Source organism: Lygodium microphyllum, chromosome 2 (genome assembly GCF_053477565.2).
Source record: "Lygodium microphyllum isolate KBCC chromosome 2, Lygodium_microphyllum_v1.1.10, whole genome shotgun sequence".
NCBI classification, from domain to species: domain Eukaryota; kingdom Viridiplantae; phylum Streptophyta; class Polypodiopsida; order Schizaeales; family Lygodiaceae; genus Lygodium; species Lygodium microphyllum.
The window spans coordinates 151,628,400-151,651,273 of NC_141136.1; the positions used below are offsets into that span (position 1 = coordinate 151,628,400).

The following is a 22,874-nucleotide window of genomic DNA, read 5'->3' on the forward strand; positions in this document are numbered from 1 at the left end:
CTATGTGGTACCTTCTCCCTAACAAGGAGGGGGAAGGGTTGCTTTTAGCATTTGCAACTTACATTATCAATTACCAATGTAAAAGCTACCTAATTTAAGTGTTTTTTGAGACATTTTACTTAAATTTGAAAGTATTCACATTTTTTTAATGAATCTAGGAGTCCAAAAAAGAAAAAAAGTGGCCCTTTTGTAGGCACATGCATCTCACACATGTAAAAAAAATTTGCACAATGGATAGAAATTTAAATGGCCATAACTATTGAACTAAGACTTGGAACTTGGAATCTTCATGATTTTCTATAAGAAACACCTACCACTATCTTAGACAAAATCAATAGAGGCAAGGCCTTTGACACTCCCAAACATTATTACTCTTCAAATTATTGATGTGCAACAATTAGGAAACATCATTGATTACTTTTATTACTAAATATTACATAATATCTAAGGTATCAAGGTAGACACATTACATCCACCCCTTGAAAATTTTGAGATGTCATCATCTCAGCAAAAACCAAGGGTACACTCTCAAAAGTAATTCATTACTTGTAACTTTATTATTGGATAACTATAAAGTAATATCCCACTACATATCAAATGTATAACATAATTGATCCGTTATTAAGGATATAGCTTGGATTAAAAATTTGTGTGCCACTTCTTTGTCAATGTCTACTCAATCCCTAGCTTCCCAAACAATCATTGGGGTTTAGACATTCAAACCTAAAGTGGCTGAGCTCATTGCAATTCTGGCACTTTTTTTAAAAAAAAATTCCATGAAGTAACCCACTTCATAAAAAATGCAGCATCGATGATTTCCTTGAGTTTTTATTACCATGCAAACATGGCCATGTTGTGAGGTAGACCTTAATCATTCGTGTTCTCTCTTGGAATGTAAGTATTCCCATGATCTTTATAATCTCTTTGACAAGGGCTTAGCTTGCATTAGGTATCTTCTAAAGTGGTTGGCCTCATCGATTCAAGATGATGATTAAGAGGAAATTTCAAGCCTTGGCAAGACCTTGCAATCTATTGCATAATAGATAGTTTTGGATCATACTTTCAAAGGGTAACAAACTTTAACTAATATAGGGTTAGGTCAAGTTGTTAAAGGCCAAATAGTTCATTCATCCTCAAGGTTTCAAAAGACGGTGGAAGGTATTTTCCTCTTACCACAGTTTTTATCTCATCCCAAGTCCTTACCATTCTAACACTGCATTATCAAGGCACCACTCTTTCCACCACAATTTGGCTTCATCAATAAGGTGTAAACATGCTACCATAGTTTATTTGCTTCACTAGTTTCTACAATTGAGAAATAATCATCCAAACTATCAATCCAAACTTTTGCATCCACCTTGACTTTGTACCCTCACCATTAATTTAAGTCTCAAGTGTTTATTTGCTTGAGAAGGAATTTCTTCTCCTAAAGTTGAGCTATAGTTATATTCAAAGGTTCTTGAGGTCATCAAAATATTTTATCTTAGATTCTCAAGACACCATGCCATCAAACTCAATAAATAACTTAGTTATTTACAACCCTTGCAATCCAAACACTAGGATTTACTCTACCAACTCATTTCTAATTAGTGAATTACTTTTCTCCCCTTAATTTGGGAAATCCCTTCCTAACAGGAAGTCTAATCACTTTCTCAATCACACCCTCTTGGAAATGACTTGGAGTAAGTTTTCCCAATCAATTTGAATGTGTATTCAATTACTTTAATAAGTTAAGAACAAGATAATTGTATCTCATCTTCTCACAATTTTATTTTTGTAAAATCCTACACTTTGATAAACTTTTGCTCTGATACCATGTGTAATGTACCCTCCCCTATCTAGGCTAGAGGAGGAATCACTTAATAGTTTCTCGAACACCTCTCCATGAGCAATACCATCTAGACCTGATTTGGATACACTGACTTAGCTAATCATATCTGAGTCTACCTTGCAAAGCAAAACATCAAGGCCTCAACCCAAAAATCGACATGAGGATTCCTAAACTACAAAGGTCTCCTAAATTGTAATCTAATGCCCCTTAAGAACGATCATTTTGTAATCAATCAAAGGTAAGATTGGGCTAACACTGCACTTGATTCAAAGAGATGACATGTGGGGGGAATGTAACTCAATCCCCCTACCCATAATGTAAAATATTAGCTCTGGCCCCCTAAAATTGTGTTAAGCTAGTTGACTATCCTATTGAGTTGGGAGTCACATTCTAATAGCTCTATCTAGTATTTAGGAAAGTTGCCCAACTAATTGGGTCCACCCAAACATAAAATCTTAGTGGTCAAGATCAAGGCCTATCACTTTCCTCCTCAGGTTTATTTTAGTTATCTAATTAGCAAAATATGCTATCACACTATGAAAACATATGGAAATAATTCCTTTTATTATCTCATTACACAAGGTTTATTATACATAATTTAAGCATGAGATCTAAAAATTCAATAAAAAATAAATTCATTTTAAATAGGGTTCAATTCCTTTATTATGATCTACTACAAGGATGTTGACTTCCACAAAGCTATCCCAGTCCCTTGCAAGGACTCCCAATTCCTCGAGGTCATTTCACCACTTGACTAGTATTTGAGGTCATTCATCCCTAATTAATGATAGGGAGCACGAAGCTCTATACCCTTATCATCGACTACTAAGGGGTTCACTAGGTCAAAGCCCCTCTAAGGTCCTCTGCCTAAGGTGATGTAGCAACAACTTGCTTGGTATTTTTTACCACTTAGCTCTTGCTTATGCACACACTAAGTAGTGCCCTTGCAAGTCTATCTCAATTGCTTTGGCATTTCCATTGGACCTTGGGGCTATGGCTTTGTTGGTCTTGCAAATCCAATAGCCACATGCCCTCATTTTGTTGATCCCATGGATCCAATAACCACATAATCTCTTCAATCTTCTTATTAATTTGTAAGAAAAATCATAAACCAAACATACCGAAGCAAGGAATAAAATCCTTTCCAATCAATAAATAAGCTTAAGTAAAGTAATAATCTTAATTTTAATAAAGATAAAGAATGTAAAATAAATAGTTCAACTTAATTATCATGACTTAGTATGATATGGTCTATATCCTTAATGCCATCTCCTACATTTCTTGGTGGGGTGTATTTCTCAAGTTCTCAAGAAGTGCCTTCCCAAATGACCTCTTCTCCTTCACAATATCTCTTAGAGGCCACCATCTAAAGTAAATTTGATAGGGCTTCCATATGATTGTGAAAAATGAGAAAAAATCTAAGCGGATTTCAATAGAGTTTTTGCCTAGTTTTAGAGAAGAGAGAAAAAGCTTAGTGGATTTTGAGAAAGCTTCTATGTAATAGAAGAGAAGAGAGGAAAAGCTTAGTGAATTTCAACAAAATTTTGGCACATCTATGGAGAAGAGGAGAAAAGCTTGATGGATTTCAACCAAAGCTTCTATGCATGTGTGGGGAAGAGTGGAGAAGTTTGATGAATTTTGGCAAAGCTACCCTACATGTGTGGACAAGAGGGGAGAAGATCGAAAAATTCTAATATAGCTCTTGCAAAATTGTAGAAGAGAGGGATAGTAGTTAGGAAGGAGGAAGAGGAAGGTTGCTTTTAGTATTTGCAACTTACGTTATTGATTATCAATGCAAAAGCTACCTAATTTGCGTGTTTTTTGAGAGATTTTACTTACATTTGAAAGTATCCACATTTTTACAAATCTAGGAGTCCAAAAAAAGAAAAAATAAGGCCCTTTCATACTCATTCATTGCTCGCGTGCATAAAATTTTTGTAGAACTTTAAACATCTATAACTTTTGATCCTCAAAATTTGGATCCATTTGAACCATTGCGATCACAATGACAAGCTCTACCCACTTCATTTTACATTTTTAAAGAAAGTTTAGAAATTTTGAAATTCAATCTTCATGATTTTCTTAGAGAAATGCCTACCAACATCAGAAAAATCAATAGAGACAAGGGTTTAGTGACTCCCAGACGTTGTTACTCTTGAAGTTACCAATGTGCAAACATTTAGAAAATATTGTTGATTACTCTTATTACTAAATATTGTGTAATATCTAAGGTATCAAGGTGCATCCATGACATCCGCTCCCCCTTGAAAATTTCAAGATATCCTCATCTCAACAAAAACTAGGGATACATTCTCAAAAGTAATTCCCTATACTAGTAACTTTATTGCTAGCATAATTATAAAGATAATATCCAAATATGTATCATTTGGGGAATATAATTGATCCATTATTAAGGATATAGCTAGGATTCAAATTTTGTGCACTACTTCTTTGTTAAGGTCTAGTTATTCCCTGGCTTCCCAATGATGGGGTTTGGACATTCAAACCTAAAGTGGCCAAACTCATTGCAGTTGTAGCACTTTCTTTTTGGGCATTCTAGCTTAAAATTACCAACTTCATCATCACAAATGAAGTATCGATGATTCCCTCAAGTTTTTGTTACCATGCAAGCATGGCCATATTCTGAGGTAGACCTTGCACCACAATCATTTGCGTTCACTCCTAGAGTTAGTATTCCCATGCTCTTTACTTATCTCTTTATCCAAGGGCTTAGCTTGCATTAGGGCATTTTCTAAAGTGATTGGCCTCATTAATTCAAGACAATGATTAAGAGGAAAATTCAAGCCTTGGCAAAACCTTGCAATCTATTGAGTAATAGACATTTTTGAAGTATACTTTCGAAGGGTAACATACATTGAGTAATATTGCTCCAGGGTTAGGCCAAGTTGTTAAAGGCCAAGTAATTCATTCATCTTCAAGGTTTCAAAAGATAGTAGAAGATATCTTCCTCTTACTATAGTTTTTATCTCATCTCAACTTCTTGACCCTTGTGACACCACATTCTCAAGGCACCCATGTTTCCACCACAATTTGGATTCACCAATAAGGTGTAAATGTGCTATCGTAGTTTTATTTGCTTCATTGGTTTCAGCAACTGAAAAATAATCATTCATACTCTCAATCCAAACTTTCACACATCTACCTCAACTTTGGTGTCCTCACATTAAGGTCTAGAGCTTTTATCTACTTAAAAAGGAGTTTCTTCTCATGCCATCTTCCAATTAGTCCATCACTTTTCTCCCCTTCATCTAGGAAAGCCATTCCTCACCAGAAGTTGCATCAATATCACTTTCTTAATCTAGGCCTCTTGGAAATGACTTGGAGTAAGTTTTTTCTAGCAATTTGAATGCATATTCAATTATTTTAATAAGTTAAGAACAATATGATGATCTCTCATCTTCTCACAATTTTATTTTTGTAAAATCCTACACTTTGATAAATTTTTGCTTTGATACCAAGTGCAATGTACCCTTCCCTAGCTAGACTAGAGGAGGCATTGTTTAGTAGTTGCTCGATCATCTCTCCATGAGTAGCACCATCCGGACCCAATTTGGATGCACGGACTTAACTTATTGGGTAATCTTTGAGTCTAGCTCCTAGAGTAGAATGTCAAGGCCTCAACTCAAAATATCAACCTGAGGGTTCCTATACTACAAAGGTCTCTTAAATAGCAATCTAACGCTCACCTAAGAATGATCACTTTGTAATCAATCAAATGTGAGAGTGGGCTAACATCCCAATTGGTTCAAAGAGAGTGAGAGATAGAGAAGAATATAACTTGATTTCCCTACCTAGAAGATGAAATCTCAAATCTAGCTCCCTAAAACTGTGTTAGGAAGGTTGGCTATCCTATCGAGTTGGGAGTCACATTCTAACAGCTCTATCTAGTATTTAGGAAAGTTACCCAACAATAGACTCTCAATCATCGAGATAGAGGCCTCTCACTTTCCTCAATGGGTTTGTTTTAGTTATCTTATTAGCAAAATATGCTACCAACTATGAAAATATGTAAAAGCAACTCTTTTTTATTATCCCATTACACAAGATTTATTATACATAATTTAGACACAAGATATAAACAATCAATAAGAAAAAGAAATACTTTTAATTAGGGTTCAATTTCTTTATTATGATCCCCCACAAGGATCCCGACTTCCACAAAGCCATCTCATTACCCCATGAGGACTCTCAACCCCTCTAGGTTAACTAGTATTTAAGATCATCCATCCCTAACCAATTATCAGAACAAGGGTCCTAAGTGACCATGGTATGTAGGGTAGCTCAACTATAGTCCTCATAGCAAGTAATGGACCATTATATTAAGGCATTCACCGGGCTAAGGGGTCAAGAGATAGTCTAAATTAGGGAACAAGGGTGTATGGACCAAAGAGTCAAAGGATAGGCAATCAGTGTGAATAGACTTACTAAAAGTCAATCTAAAAATAGTCCATGGATCTGCCTAAAGATACTAGTGTGATGCTAAAAGAGGCTATCATCTTGAGTGGCTAGGAGGTTTTCCTAACTTTTGTGCTTATTGAAGGTAAGGCAACTACACATGCCTGACACTAGTATCAAAGCAAGGCTACAGCAAAAGATCAAAGAGTGCATGATATTATTTGGCAATTGCACTGGCCCCATAACCACATGACTATTGCACTACGCAGTTTGGGTGCAACATCCTCCTGCCACTTATGACCAAGGTAGCAACCAAGGTATAGACCTTGGCATACTTGGCAAGGAGGCTATAAAGGCTTTGTTGACACCATTGATTGTGTGCAAGGTGAAAGCAAGTCAAAAATTCCCGAGAGATCACCCACCTAACTATTTTGTACACCTAAGCATGCTTAATTGCAAGGCAAGTAACCATCAAGTTAAGCCTTGAAATTGCTCCAAATAACAAAAGAATTTTTTAAAAGATTCTTACTAGAAGATAAAGATATTTTCAAGGACCTTTCAACTACCTTGTAGCATACAATGCCTCTGGAGTTTTAGCCATTAGTCAACCACCTTATCAACTTAGTGCTAGTGAAGCTAGAGAAGTGGAGAAGCAACTAATTGATTATCTCCAATGAAGATCTATTCAACCTAGTTTTTCTCCATGGGGTTCTCTAATATTTTTGCTAAAGAAAAAGGATAGCTCTATGCATATGTGCATAGATTACCGTAGTCTAAATGTGATCCCTATAAAAAAATAAGTATCCACTTCCTCTTGTGGATGAGTTGTTTGATCAACTTAAAGGAGCTCAATACTTTATGAAGATTGACTTTAGGTTAGGGTACCATTAAGCATGAATACACGCATGGAATGTATCTAAAACTGCCTTTCAAATGCGTTTTGACTATTATGAGTTTTTAGTTATGCCCTTTGGCCTAACTAATTCTCATGCTAACACTTATGGATAATATCTTACATCCATATCTCGGAATATTTGTTGTCATTTTCCTTGATGGTATTCTTATTTCTACTCATTCTGAAGAAGAACATTGGGAACATCTTTGCTCAATCTTTGAGTTGCTTAGGCAGTACAAACTTTATGCTACGATAACTAAATATGATTTTTTTAAAGACAAACGTTCACTACCTTGGTCATATCATATCTGAAGAAGATATTAGAATGGATCTAGAAAAGGTTCACATTATCTTACAATGGCCTCATCATAAAAATCTAAAGGATTTACAAATATTCCTGGGTTTGATAGGATTTTATCGTAAGTTTATCAAAGATTATGCTAAGATAGTTGTTTCTATGAGACAAATCAATTGAAAGATCAAGGTCACACTTTCTCTTGGGATGAATAACAATAGCACAATTTTGATAAACTTAAGGTAGCTATTGCTACTACTCCAATCCTAGCTATAGTGGATCCACACAACCATTTGAGGTGAAAATAGATACTAATGCCACATACATTGGAGCGGTGCTCCCCCAAGAGGGTAGACCTATGGAATTTGATAGTAAATAGCTAGATAAGGCTCAGTACAATTATTTTACATATGAATCTGATCTATATGCAATTATCCATGCTTTGAAAAAATGTTGTCATTATTTGTATGATGCTATGTTTGAGGTAGTAATTAATCAAGAGTATCAAATGGTTTACTACCCAAAAGGATTTGAAAGTAAGAAAGGCTTGATGGGTTGAATTTCTTCAAGAGTTTGACTACACACTACGGTATCACAAGGGTCAATATAATGTTGTATTTGATGCTCTAAGTAGAATGCTTGACATTGGCACTCTCTCATTTACAATATTGAAGAGTGATCTATTAGATTCTTTATGAGGCAAATGTGAGCATGTATTAGTCTTATGAAAAGGTACGGAATGTAATTAAAATAAGGGATCCCTCACCAACTCATGAACGAGATGTGAATTCTACACAAGGCTTCTCTCTTACAAGTAATAAGCTCAACCTTTGCAAGAACTTTACCATTGACGATGGGTACTTGCTTCATATAGGTCAAATATGTGTACCCTCAAACTTAGACACATGGTGCCAAATTCTTTATGAGTGTCATAATAGTCCTAGTGTAGGTCATCCAGGGATAAGAAAAACCTATGCCCATGTAAATAAACATAAGGATATAGAGAAATATGTTATTCAATGCCAAAAGTGTCAAATGAACAAGGATGAGCACTTAAAGGTAGGTGGGCTTTTACATCATTTAGAGAATCCTAATTGCAAGTGGGAAAGTCTCTCTATGGATTTTATTATTGGACTTACTACTACCAATCATGCTCATGATGTGGTAGTAGATAGACTCAGTAAGATGTGTAGGCTTATTCCAACAAAGATAACTATTAAAACTCCTCAACTAGCCTAGCTATTTGTGAAAATATTTATTGGATCTATGGATTGCTAACTAATATCATAAATAATTGTGATTAAAAGTTTAATAGCCATTTTTGGAGATTTGTATTGAAAAGCTTAGATACAATGCTTAATCTAAGTATCTGCATCACCTTCAAAATGAATGGGTAAACCGACCGGGTAAACCAAGTTCTAGAAGATATGCTACAAGCATATGTAAGAAAAAAATAATCTCTTTGGGAAGATTTTTTAGCCGTATTAGAATTCACTTAAAATAGTACTAAGCTTGTGACTACAGGGTTTAGTTCATTCATACTTATGTATGAATTTCAACCTCAAGCATCAATTACACTGGGATTAGCCAATAAGAAAATCCAACATATCAAGGACTTCCCTCAATATCATTTTGATATGCTAAAAGTAAAATGCTTGAATGTTAAACAAGCTCAAGACCATTATTAAAAATATACAAATGAGCATAGACGTATGGTCACTTTTGAAAAAGGTGATAAGACCTACTTATGTGTTCCAAAACATTCAAGAAGTTTGAAGTTTGGACCAATTCCTAAGTTATATCCAGGGCATTGTGACCCATTTACAATCCTTAAATGTGTTTGTAAACTTGCATACAAATTAGATCTACATCCTCTAGTAGAGTCCATTGAGTCTTTCATGTTAGCCAATTGTGAAGGAAACTTGGTAATGATGATAGTTTGGTAGACCAAGAAGTGTTAATAGAAATTATTGAACCATCAATTCAATCTCACCAACCAAAACAAATCTTGGATTTCCATGAGCATCATACACATGATCATGTTTCATTTTTGTTTTGGTCAAGTAGAATAGACCTAAAAAAGTTCCTTGAGCTTTAGCCCAATTGATCATACCACCATCCTACTTGAATTCACCACAGACTCCCCTTCTTAGATCTAATAACTAGCTTCTCGCCTCGAATCCATCTAGACTCACTATACTCCACACATGTGGATGATGACAAGTGACCTCAAAGGCATCACTAAGAGAGTGATAGAAGCTCATGAGATGACAAAAAATGAGAGGTCAATAACCACTTCATAATGTTGAATAAGCCTTAGCATAAGGCTTAAAAGGCTAGTCTTTTTTTTATCTACTACACCCTGAGAGAGAGAAAGAGAGGGAGAGAGTAGTGGAAGGAGAAGAGGAGATAGTGGAGACAAGAGAAGAAGAGGAGGAGATCATAGAGAGGAGAGGAAGAGGAGGAGGAGATAGTGGGGAGAGGAAAAGAAGAAGGAAATAGAGGAGGAGAAGGGAATAAGAGAGAAGGAAGAGAAGAGGAGGATATGAAGAAGAAGGACATGAAGGGAAGTGGGAACACTATGACAACCATTCTTCTCAAATAACCTAATAATATTTGTAGTATCTCCAATAACAACTAAGTGCCAAAACATTGTTGCATCAACACAAATCAAGATATTGTAGCTGATAAAAGAGTTTAGAATAATACTTGGTAGTACTTTAATAACAAAATAGCAAATGATCTACAATCAACTCATCAATGCAACATCTAGCCTACACATTATTAGTGGTGAGTAGTGAAAAAAGTTTCCTCGCATAAGTTACTATAGTTACAATCTCATTGCCAATAATAAAAGTGTTCTACTAATCATGCATACAAGAGTAGCTATAGCTAGAGTATGCAGCCTCTTCACCATGATCCACTACCAATTTAAGATACTAGGGCATGCATAGTGAAAGGTGAGAAGGATCGAAGCTTTCTTGGAAGTGAGCTATGGCGGAGAACAAGAGCAAGAAGAGAGCGAGACACAAATGGGAACTCCAATAGTCACAATGTGTGAACGGGCCTTTCTTTATTCAAACTATCACTAAAAGAATAAAGAATAAAGTGACGGTGACGGGCGCCCGCCACCTACAGTGTGCAGTGGTGGGTACTGTCAGTGTAGTAATACACGGGCAGCTAGGCAGAGGTCCCTTTACCCCCAACAACCTCCCACTTAAAGGTGAATCTACCCCAGTGAGGAGTGAAAAGAAAAAGAAAAGAAAGTACAATGTACACATGTACAACAAGATGAGGCAAAACATCATCTCATCCAACGTCCATCAATATCCTAAGGAAGGCAAAGCGCTCAGTGATGCTTTTTGTGAGCAGATTTGCAAGATTTTTGTCAGTGGAGATCTTGACAAGGTCAACAAACTTGTCCTCCACGACCCCATGTATGAAGTGATACCTCACCTCAATGTGTTTCGTCTTCGCATGGAAGACCGAATTCTTGGCTAGCTGAATAGCACTCATAGAATCCGAATGCAACGTAGGTATAGTATCAATCCCAAGGTCATGAACCAAACGGCCCAACCATATGGCCTCCTTGTAAGCCTCAATGGCCACAACATACTCAGTCTCAGTGGTAGAGAGAGCTGTACACTTCTAAACCCTGGACATCCAAGAAACAGCACGTCCAGCATAGGTAAAGACATAGCCGAAAGTGGACTTCTTACTATCTGCATGTCCTGCATAATCAGAGTCTGTGTAGCCCACAACTCTTGTATCCTGATTGCCATAGCAAATACACATATCTGTTGTGCCGTTCAGGTATCTCATGATACCCTTTATGGCATTCCAATGCTTTTTGCCAGGTGTAGCCATATAGCATGCCACAACACCAAACTACAAAGGAAATATTTGGACGAGTGGCTATCATGGCATACATCAAACTGCCCACGGCTGATGCATAAGGGATCTTGACCATCTCGGCCCTCTGCTCATCCGTCTATGGACAATTGGCATGTGAAACCTTCACATAAGAAGAAAATGGACAACCAATAGGCTTTACGTCCTGCATACGAAAACACTCAAGGACTTTATGAATGTACTCCCTGTGTGAGAGGTAGAGTAGTCCCTGATGTCTGTCGCGCTTAATGCGAATACCAAGAATGTGAGAGGTCTGTCGTCCCAAATCCTTCATCTCAAAGCTCTTCTTTAGCTGAGATTTAAGAGCATCTAGCTCATCATGAGCTTTCTCAGCTACTATCAACATATCATCCACATAAAGTACCAAAATAAGCAATGAGCCATCATGGGCTTTCTTCATGTAAATACACGGATCCATAGCACTTTTGCTATAGCCCTGTGGCTGCATAAAGGTATCAAACTTATGATACCACTCCCTAGGTGCCTGCTTCAAGCCATATCCCTGCCAGGTTCTGCAAAGCCCTTAGGCTGCTCCATGTATATCTCATCATGCAAATCCCCATGCAAGAATGCAGTCTGGTGCAAGTCCAAGTCAAGCTGCATGACCTAGGCCAAAACCAAGCATAGGGTGGTCATCTTGACCACAGGAGAAAAGATTTCATCAAAGTCAACTCCATGCTCCTGTTTAAAACCCTTAGTGACAAGTCTTGGCTTATAAGTCGGCTTGGGGTTTCCAGGGGTACTTTTTAGCTTGTACACCCATTTGCATGGCAATGCCTTCTTGCCCTGAGGTAGTGCAACCAAATCCCAAGTCATATTCTTATGCAGGGAGTCTATCTCACACTGCATAGCCCTCTCCCAGGAGTTAATGTCACCCCTACGCATAGCCTCATCATAGGTGAGAGACTCTCCTACATCTGTAACCTCATAATGCATCGAGGGCTCAAATCTATCAAGTGGATGTCTATCTCTAGTAGACCATCTCACGGTAGGCTCTACGTAGCCGGTCCAACACCCTGGCCATGTGTACCGACTACTACTGTAGGTTGTCCAACTAGCTGTGTAGGAGCACGTGGCTCCTCCTGGAATATAACCCTACGTATCTCTACCACCTTGTCAGGCTACCCATGCATCTTGTCTTCATGGAAGACTACATCATGGCTGTGGATGACTTTTCGCGCTTGTGGATCCCAGAGGTGGTAACCCATCTCGCCTGCATCCTCGTAGCAAAGGAAAATGATTTTAACACTCTTAGGATCCAACTTAGAATGCTTGTCTTTGGGCACATGGCAAAATGCCTCACATCCAAAGACACGTAGATGGGCATAAGATGGAGGTTTCCTAGTCCATACCTCCTCTGCAACCTCGAAATCCAAACCACTAGAAGGTGATCTATTTATGACATGCACAACTGTATTGACTCCCTCAGCCCAAAAACTCTGTGGTAAGCCTGCATGGCCAAGTATACTGTGTACACGCTCCTAGATGGTTCTATTCATCCGCTCAGCCAAACCATTCTGGGGTGGGGTATAGGGGGCAATCAATTGACACTTAATACCCCTCTCGTCACAGAGTTGCTCAAAAGCACGTGACACATATTCTCCCCCATTGTCAATCCTAAGGCATTTCAGCCTATGCCCAATCTGGTTTTCAGCAAATGCAAGCCATCTCTGAAATATAGCCAAGACTTCGAACTTAAGCTTAATGGGGTAAGCCGAGACTTTAAGCGAAAAATCATCAATGAACATCAAAAAATACTTTGCACCACCCATAGACTGACAGGACATGGGCCCACAAACATTCGAATGTACCAATGCCAAGGGCTCACTCATGCGTGTCCTACCAGACTTCTTATGTGTATTCCTAGTCTATCTACCATAAAGACAATGCTCACATGAATCAAAACATGTGTAGTCAAGGTGAGATAAGTACTGCAAACTAGAAAGCATTTTCATTCCCTTCAAGGACACATGGCCCAAATGGGCATGCCAAAGAGATACATATGGGATGGAGCCCACTGACAAAACATGGTCAACAGAGGACCCATCAACTACAAGAGGATAGAGGCTACCAGCTTTGGCACCTCTAGCAAGCACAAGTCTACCACATGTGATCTTCTAGGCAGAATTCCCAAATGAAACATGAAACCTAGCATCATCAAGTTGCCCTACAAACATAAGACTGCGTGTAAGCACAGGTACATGACATACACCCTGTAACATAAAGGTATTGCCAGTAGAGAACTGCAATCGTACATCTCCAATGCCAACAATAGTAAGTGACATGTCATCACCCAAGCGAACTGAACCAGAGACAGTGCGGTAGGAGTGGAACCACTCACGATATGGTGTAACATGAAATGAAGCACCATAATCCAAAAGCCAGCACTGTGCATACATAGAGTGAATATCGGTCAACGATGTAGCATCACAAGAACTAGCTACAAGTATGTACTCCCCATCGGAGTCATCAGTCTGCATGACATTTATCTCCTCAATTTTCACACTGGATTTTGCAGGCATAATGCTGCAATCACAGGACTTTTCATGTACTTTGTCTTTCCCCTTCTCTTTGCGCTTCTCATTGCACAACTCATGACAATGTGGGCATATATGGCCCTTCTTACCGCAATGATGACATGTCACATTAGCATTTCTCCCACGAGACTTGCTACGTGACTTACCACGCAACTTAGACCTGGACTTCTGCGAGTTTCTACCACGGCCATTCCCACGATCATTCTTTCCATTACCATCTCTGCCTCTAACAATCAAAGTATGTGACACGCGAGAGGCATCCAAGTTCTTACGGTTGATCTCTTCCTGCAAAAGAGCACTATCTGCATTAGGCAAGTTCAAAATAGTAGCAAGAGCACATAAGACAATGAGAAATACATCCCATGACTCACTCAGAGCCCCAAGCAAAAAAAAATGGAGTAACCTCATCATTAAAGGTAATACCCTGCGAAGTCAAGTTTTTAAGAATAGCATGGAACTAGCTCAAATGAGCAGACATTGTCATATTCTCCTTCATGCGTAGGTCCATAAGCTACTTCAGCCAATACATCTGACTTGCTAGACTTTTCTTGTCATAGAGGTTCTTAATTTTATCCCAAAGCTGCCAAGCACTCTGTGCTTCCTCAACCACATTGTAATGCACCTGTTCAGTGAGAGACAAGATGAGGGTGGACTTGCATAACTCATCAAGCTCATCCCATTCGTCATCAGTCATAGTCTCAAGCTGCTTGCTATGCATCCTTAGTGGCTTTATTTGCGATTTCTGCACCAATATCTGCCAAACTTGGCTCTTCCAATAGGCATAATTCGTACCATCAAGCTTAGTGATGTTGAAAATAGCACTGTTAGTGGAAGAAGAATCCATAATACGTCCAAAACAGTGTAGACAGTTCAAAACTGCTTGTTGTTTTTTATTGTAAATAGCCAAAAATACCACCAAAACCAAGGCAAAATGGCCACGAACTGATACCTAATTATGGTGCCCACCAAGTACTATCAAAAGTACATAAAATCAGGATGATTCAACATGAAAATTTCATATCGGTCCATACATAACTACTTGCTATAATAAATTACAACCAGGTACAATGAGAGCAAACTGTAGGCTTTTCAATGCACCAAGTCAACCACCGACTGTCAAAGCATAACCAACATCAAGCGAGCATAAATCAACATATGACAGTCATACAGACATTAAGAAAACGCCCAAGCATGTCAAACAAATCCGTCAGTAAGTCGGCACACCCCCTGCGTAATAGGGCAAAGTGTACACAACACTCGCAAGACCTGACACAAAGAGGTGTATGCTCAGGGAGTGCGAAGCCCAAATCAGCCCAAGTACATGTATGCGGATCACAACATATCAACTATGCAACATCCAAGTGAAGAAAATCCCAGTCTCAGAAGACTCAAAGCTCAATAGCATAAACCACTTGCTCAATGTCTATCAAATATCCAACGATGCTCCCACTAGCACAAAAGCTATATGGATCAAGCCAAGAAGCTCAAGAAGGGCATATGAGAGTACTACTGAGACGAAATATCCAAGACCAGACATCATGAGCATATAAGCTCTGTAGCCTCCAATTAGAGCATCCATAGACATCAATTGTATCCCAAATACAACTCTGGCAAGCCAAGAAATATCCCAAGTAGGTTCCTAGAAGCTAGATGCAAACCAAGACAAGGCACTAGTAGCAATCGGCTCCAAACAATGTAAGTAGCATGTAGTAGTGGCATAGGCCAAGCATATCAAGTCATGTCAAACATAGGTAACATACATGCCATATTTACATCCAAGACGGAGCATCAAATGCATTCCAAAGTCGAGCTCAAGCTCAAATGAAGATCCGGAACCAAAGACAAGCTCGATGCCGTACCCAAAGGTCAATACTTCATTGCATATCCCAAAGACATGGCCCGAAACCAATAGGCATAACCAAACTGGAGGTAGAATAACCTATCAACCCAAGTCGCATAAATCCCAACCAATAACAAAGTGTATGCATCCAAATCCAGGCTCAATAGCTCTCAAATAACATATCCGGGCATAAGCCATGATGACCAAGCATCAATACATCCAACAGGACACCGAATGTCAACAAAGAGCATTATGCATAAGCCGTCCCTGATAAAAAACCTTGCTGCCTAAACAATGTACAGCAGTAAATCCATGCATAAATCGAGCTATGGAAGCTCAAACCAAGTCCCAAAGCATCTCAAAACATTGGGCAAACATCCCCAAAGCATTTGGGCATCAAATACCAAGCCTCGGGAGCATCACATAAGCTAAGAGCATGACATTTTCTTGTTGTAAATCAACTCAGATCTATTATAAAAAAATTTGTGATCAGAATTTGGCAGATCTAACATCACCGAAGTGTGCCATAAACCCAAGTTAAACTCTTATCTTGCCTAAATCAGGTTCCGGATGCCCGAGATATGAGAAAAAATGGATTTTTGAGCCAGATTTTGAAGAAACAGGCACAAAAAAAACATGAACTAACTGTGGGGCCTATTGGTTATGCTAATGATAAAGGGGAAAATGGGGGCATACAAGGTGCCCAATGAAGCCAAGGAACACCTACAAAGAGCATATGAGAGCTGGGGAGAGGTGGGAGATGAAATCTTACCTTGGGGGAGAAGAAGCCATGGTTGGCATTGAAGCTCCAAGCTCTCGGTCTTCAATCCAGGCTGAAGTAATACTGGACCAAGCTCCATAATCAAGCTCTAATCCAAAGCTCTGAAACCAGTTGAAAGGTGAGAAGGATTGAAGCTTGCTTGGAAGTGAGCTATGGCAAAAAGCAAGAGCAAGAAGAGAGAGAGACACAAATGGGAACTCCAACAATCACGATGTGTGACCAGGCCTTCTTTTTATTCAAACTGTCACTAAAAGAATAAAGAATAAAGTGACGATGACGGGCCCCACCACCTACAGTGTGCAGTGGCAGGTACTGTTAGTGTAGTAATACACGATGATATATGGAATCCAAGTCACAATCTAGTCTACCAACCAATAGCTCACATCGCAATGTAACGAGCACCAATGCAAGGCATTGAACAACAAGTGGTATCATAAATCCACATTCTAACTAACACTCACATACACAATCACCGGCCATAAATCACAAGGAGCTATAATCACCCAAAAAGTACTTCTGCACATAAAGAGAACATTCATGCCCAAACTAGTCTACATGATGCTGTCTTGTGTAAGACACTTGCGTATCATTGGGCTTTGAAATCCATATGCCTTTGCACCAATACCATACACAACACTATGATTTATATACATAAACAAAACATTTCAACACAATTGAATAAAAACTAACTAGAATACGGTGCATCACAGAAAACCCTCCCATTTCTTTCAACAAGAGGAAAAAACAAAAACTTTTGTTCTTTCTTTTTCAAAGATTGTCACTCATACTATTCTTTTCTCTCTCTTTTTTACAAATAAACAATATCAAAGATGACTCCAAATGAGGTGCCCATGACATAAATAGCAATACCTAGTATTTATAAAATCCAACAATGTAAATTCATGTAACCACATCAAACTATGGATATAGATATTCAAGCTATATTCAAAACCACAAGAACACGCAACACCAAATCGAGCATCTACCTATTAACCCTCAACATTATAGGTATCTACCAACAAACCAAATGAGAATGGCAAATGTCACTGGTAAAGATCTTTAACATTCATCAACGGCTTCACAAACTACAATAACCTTCAAAATTTAACGGACACATCCAAGCATACTCAACAACAATTTGCCTAGAAATCAAAATAAAATCACAAATGATACAAACCTTGCTATGACCTTCAACATCTTTTTTGCTTACAATCTAAATGCACTAATAAAAACACATCTGATATGTAGGACTCTTGAAATACATACTTGACATATTCGAACTCCAATACGAAGCTACACATGAGAATCTACTACGAACAGGTGTTGCCCAAGTCCTACTAGACACCAAAATAAATGGCATCTCCATATTTACAATCGAGATCCTACACTATGGATCCAATATCTCACTTGAGAAGTAATAAAAGAAAAAGGCAACAAAACACTTAAAATGTACATGTAAATTTACAACTACACTATGGTTGTGAAAAGCTTGCTATGACCATTGAAAAGGTCACATACTTACTCAACTAAGAGGTCTACAACCAAATCCATGGTACCCAAAACAATCCATTCAACGCTATCATATATGTAATAGGCAAGTACTCGAACAGAACTTCCTTTAAGTTGACAATACATTTAACCCAAAACAAAAAACAATTTCTAACAATAGTAAGATTCCTTATTGAGCAAAGTCAAGCAAACCAACAAGAAACCAAACTTCTACATACACTAGAATACCAACCTTAACCACTATGAATGCTGCTACCAGCTCAAGCAGCACAGCTACATCATCCAACACCAACTCCAAGTAATGCCTACCAGCCAATTCAAAACCAACAATGCAATGAAGCAAGACCAAACACTTCATCTACATCATCAAACGCAAACAAAACAGAAAGACGTATGTTGGCTATACGACGAACATTTTAAAAAAACTCCATCAACACAAAAGAAAACCCATTTAAAAAATGAAAAAAAAAACCATCCAAACCTACCAACCATTTGAACAAAATAACAATTGATAGCATAGATAAGGCCAGGAACTTGGAGTAGGACATGATCTTTTAAAAAAATGCACCTACTACAGGCTACAATGACGTATACAAGCATCTAGTGAGATGTAAAAAATATCACTTTTTGAAGATAAAAAACTTGACTTAGCATAGGAATACATTGTACATGATCTACCTCGCGCTTTTTTATGCCAAATAAATAAATATAGTTCTACCACTTTCTACATGATCCATAGCTTTCAAAAATTTGATTTTTAAGCAGGTTTTCTTGGACTCTGATTAGATATTCAATAACATTCAACAAAATTGCTAATTTTCTAACATCCATGAATAGAATATATTACATTCATTTTATGTTAACCATTTTACAAAAAAATTACCATCTCAAAAAAAAGTGTTTAATATTCGATTTTCTTTTTTGAGCATTAAAAAGTAAAGCCCACTTCTCCATTCAAAAACAACCACGTGGCTGCGCATGTCAACCTAGTTCCACAAAAGAGAGATGGACACGGAAGGATGCTAGAGAGGGCATCATGCTGATCTTTGCAAAGAGGAGGTCTGCCACTAATATTACAACTAGGCGCTCCGCACCTAGACCTGCCTCTTCATGCCGGGGCGGGCGCGATTTTTGCGGGGGGCGGGTGCTGGACGCGTGGCACCCGCCCCCGCGTTCTCTTTCTTTTTTGTGGGGGAGGTAGGGGGCTGCCACGTGGCACCCGCCCCCCACCTCTCCTTAACTAATAGTATAGATGCCATGCCATCTCTTTGGAGCATTTGTAGCACCCTTCTTGCATTTCTTCTTGTAGCAAGCCCAAACTAACATCAAAGACCTATGTTGATTGGCACTCAACCAGGGTTTTCAAGCCAAAAGACCAGATACCCAAGTGCATTCTTTCTTCTGCCTTGACACATGCAATCGTCAGGTTTTATCCCCAGGATCAAGCTGACAGAGTGAAACTTCGCCCCCTTCATCTGCAGAAGAAGCTTCTGAGCTTGAAGATAGAGCAAATAAATACTGCTCAGACACAGAGAGAGATAGATACAGATAGAACGCTGCGCTCTTTCTTTTCCCACTCAGACAGAGGGAGGGCGAAAGAGGTTCAAGCGCCTCCATGGGTACATGCAGGAGCACAAACTGGGAACAGATAGCTTACTGGGCCAAAAAGAAAAGGAATCACAGCCATATCCATCACCAAAATGGTGACGACGTTTAGAGAAAAGCGGCCTGCTGTGGAGCACCTCCTAACCTTATTGCAGGATTGCAGACTTAAGAAGGATTTATCACACCTCAAGCGCCTCCATGGCTACATGCGCGAGCACAAGCTGGAAACAGATGGCTTCCTGGGCAACTACCTTGTCCCAGTCCTGGTGGAATGTGGGGACTTGCCATCTGCTCAGGCCATTTTCAACCTCCTGCCTCATCACAATGTCTACTCCTGGACCTCTCTCATCTCGGGCTACATCGACTGTGGAGATCTGCAGCACGTGTTACATCTCTACCATGCGATGCAACAGGACCGCGTACGGCCAAACAGTTATACATTTGTTGCCCTACTTAAAGCTTGTGAACAGCTAAAACATGGTGATCACAACCGCCTGATTCATGCGGACATTGTTAAGAATGGGCTGGATGCAGACCGATGCATAGGCAACACCTTGGTGGATATGTACAGCAAGCATGGATCACTCACCGAAGCCCAGTATGTCTTTTCGAAGCTCCCCAACCAGGATGTGGTATCGTGGACTGCTCTGCTTGAGGGGTATGCTGAACATGGTCTTGCTCAAGAGGCTCTGAGCTGTTTAGAACAGATGCAACTGGATGGTTTGCATTTGAACGAGGTTACATATATCTGCAGCTTGAGACTTTGTGGCAGGGTTGGAGATCTAGAAACAGGCAAATACTTACTCACTGAGATTGCCAAGAAAGGATTGGAAAGAGATCATGTCCTTGGCAGTGCAATTGTTGATATGTATGCCAAATGTAGTTCAGTTGTGGAGGCACGGGATGTGTTTGGCAAGCTTCCAGTTCGCGATGCAGTATCATGGACTGCACTTATTTGGGGATATGCAGAAAATGGACAAGGCGATGAAGCACTCAGCTCTTTCAAGCAGATGCAGCAGGAGGGCATATCTCCAGATGATGTTACCTTTTCTTGCAGCTTGAAAGCTTGTGGCTGTCTGGCAGATGAAGGTAAAGGTCAAGAGCTGCATGCTTTTATACTGAAAACAGGACTGGAAGGAAAGATGTTGGTAGGCAATGCATTAGTAGACATGTATGAAAAATGTGGCCTGCTCATAGAAGGACGTAAGGTGTTTGATGCCCTGCCCAGTAAAGATGTTGTCTCATGGAATGCATTAATAAAAGGGTATGGTGACAACCATGAGGGTAACAATGCCATGCATTGTTTTGAAAAGATGCAGGAACAGGGTGTGAAACCTGATGCAACTACTTTCACATGTCTTCTTGCTGCATGCAGCCATGCTAGCTTAGTGCTTCAGGGTCAAGAGTATTTCAAGGCAATTAGAGAGAAGTATGCATTGGAAGCAACATCAGATCACTATGGTTGTATGATTGATCTTCTGGCCCGTTCAGGACATGTTCATGAGGCTCAGAGGTTTCTTGAAGCTATGCAGTGTTTGCCATCAGCAGAAGTTCTCAGGGCTTTGCTTACTGCTTGCAAAATACATGGGGATGTGGAGCTGGGCTTGAGATGTTTTCAGCAGCTTGTCTTGATTAACCAAGAAGATGCTCCAGCATATCTGCTCATGGCGGACATATTTTCCAATGTGGGTAGATGGAATGAGGCAAAAAACATAGAGGAGATGAGAAAACATCTAGTGGCAAAGAAAAAACTTGCAAGCTCGTCATTACATGCTAATAAAAAGTCATGTAAGTTTGTTGTGGGCCATAATCCAAGCAAGGATGTATTAATAATGCTAGATACATTAAGTTCTTTCATAAAACTAGGAGGGCATATACCAAATTTAGACACAATCTTGAGACAAGCTTTTGTTGACGAGAATGAAACACTATCTAATGACTTTCAACAACCATATTGTTCAACTCTAAGCATGCAGTCAGGTTAAAGCTATGTGTATCTTCACCTGTGTAACATAATTGTTTTATCCCATCCATTGTAGTGTGGTAATTTGTAAGTGAAGCATGATACTGCACCCAAATTAGTGGGAACTTACCAAGCAACCTGACATGGATTACTGAGCAAAAAGCAGGAAAACAGTTGAGGATTTGTCTCATTTATTGTATGGTTTCACAGCAAAGTTGATAACAAAATAAGATTCTTTTAAGCTTGGATGTCTGGAACTACTTCTATATGCACCCTTGTTCAAAGATAGGTGGGCTTACAACAAAAGGGCTTGAAAACAGGATCAATGACTTGAGCAAGCTATTGATTTCTGCTTGGTTATTCTGAGGTGAAAGCACAATTGTTTGGTGCTTAGCATGTTGGGTCATTGTAACAACCATCTTTGGGCCTTGATTACTTAGTAATTTGAGGGGTGGGAGGTGGTCACAGGAATCTACGAACTTCTACAGAACTAGAAATTAGGAGAGCACCTATAGTTGAAGTGTTGTGAGTCTCCACTTAAGGGACCACAACTGGTGTAGGAAGCTTCTTATGGGCCAACAAGTAGAAAAAAAATGGACTAGACCAAAAACCAGTATCCTTAGTTAAGATGTTGAAATGTTTTATGGCAAACTATTAGTGGCCAAAAGCGTTGTGGAGTGTTGTTTTTAGTATGTAATTTTTTTCATGTATTTGTCAGAGATATCAATTGATTGTGGGTAGGGTACAATTGTGTGGTTGGGAGGTCATCTTGCTAATGCGTGATCAATCACATGTAGTTGCATTAGAGGGCCGTGGCACATTTCTTGAGCCGGGGGGTTGCTGCAACATTCGAGAGGGTTGAGTTGAAGTGTATCGAGATGCAGCTTCAAATTGCCCAGCTCAAGAGTAACGCACCAAATGAGTAGAACAATACTTCCTAGCATGTAATTTCATGTTGTGTCCTTCCATTTTTCTCACATGCAGTGCTCCTTGTGTTCTAATGTTTCCAAGGATTGTTCTAACAATGAAAACTCTTTTGTAGTTTGTGATGTTTCATGCTGTAAAGATTCCAGTTTATCATTATGTTGCACTTTGAAATCATGTACTTTAATACATGTGCAATAAAGTTGAATACATTTAGTACTACCCACACAAGTGGAAATGAGATTGAAAGGCCATGGTCACAAAGGAAGGTGTAATATGAATTATTAATAAACACACTACATAATGAGGATAGTGTGCAACTCACCAAAGGATGCAAAGTTAACACGATTGCACCAATCTTGAAAC

The 22,874-nt window shown here is 39.0% G+C and overlaps 1 protein-coding gene across 1 annotated transcript; it reads left to right on the forward strand.

The window, feature by feature from the left end:
- Positions 1-19,716: 19,716 nt before the first annotated feature.
- LOC148040471 (pentatricopeptide repeat-containing protein At1g06140, mitochondrial-like) lies at positions 19,717-21,606 on the forward strand. Its single transcript, XM_087664061.1, has one exon. The coding sequence runs from the start codon at positions 19,717-19,719 to the stop codon at positions 21,604-21,606; it is 1,890 nt and encodes a 629-aa protein (XP_087520187.1).
- The last annotated feature ends 1,268 nt before the right edge of the window (positions 21,607-22,874 follow it).

Excerpts from the sequence above, each read along its gene's own strand:
- LOC148040471 (XM_087664061.1), top strand. The coding sequence starts at position 19,717 with ATGGTGACGACGTTTAGAGAAAAGCGGCCTGCTGTGGAGCACCTCCTA.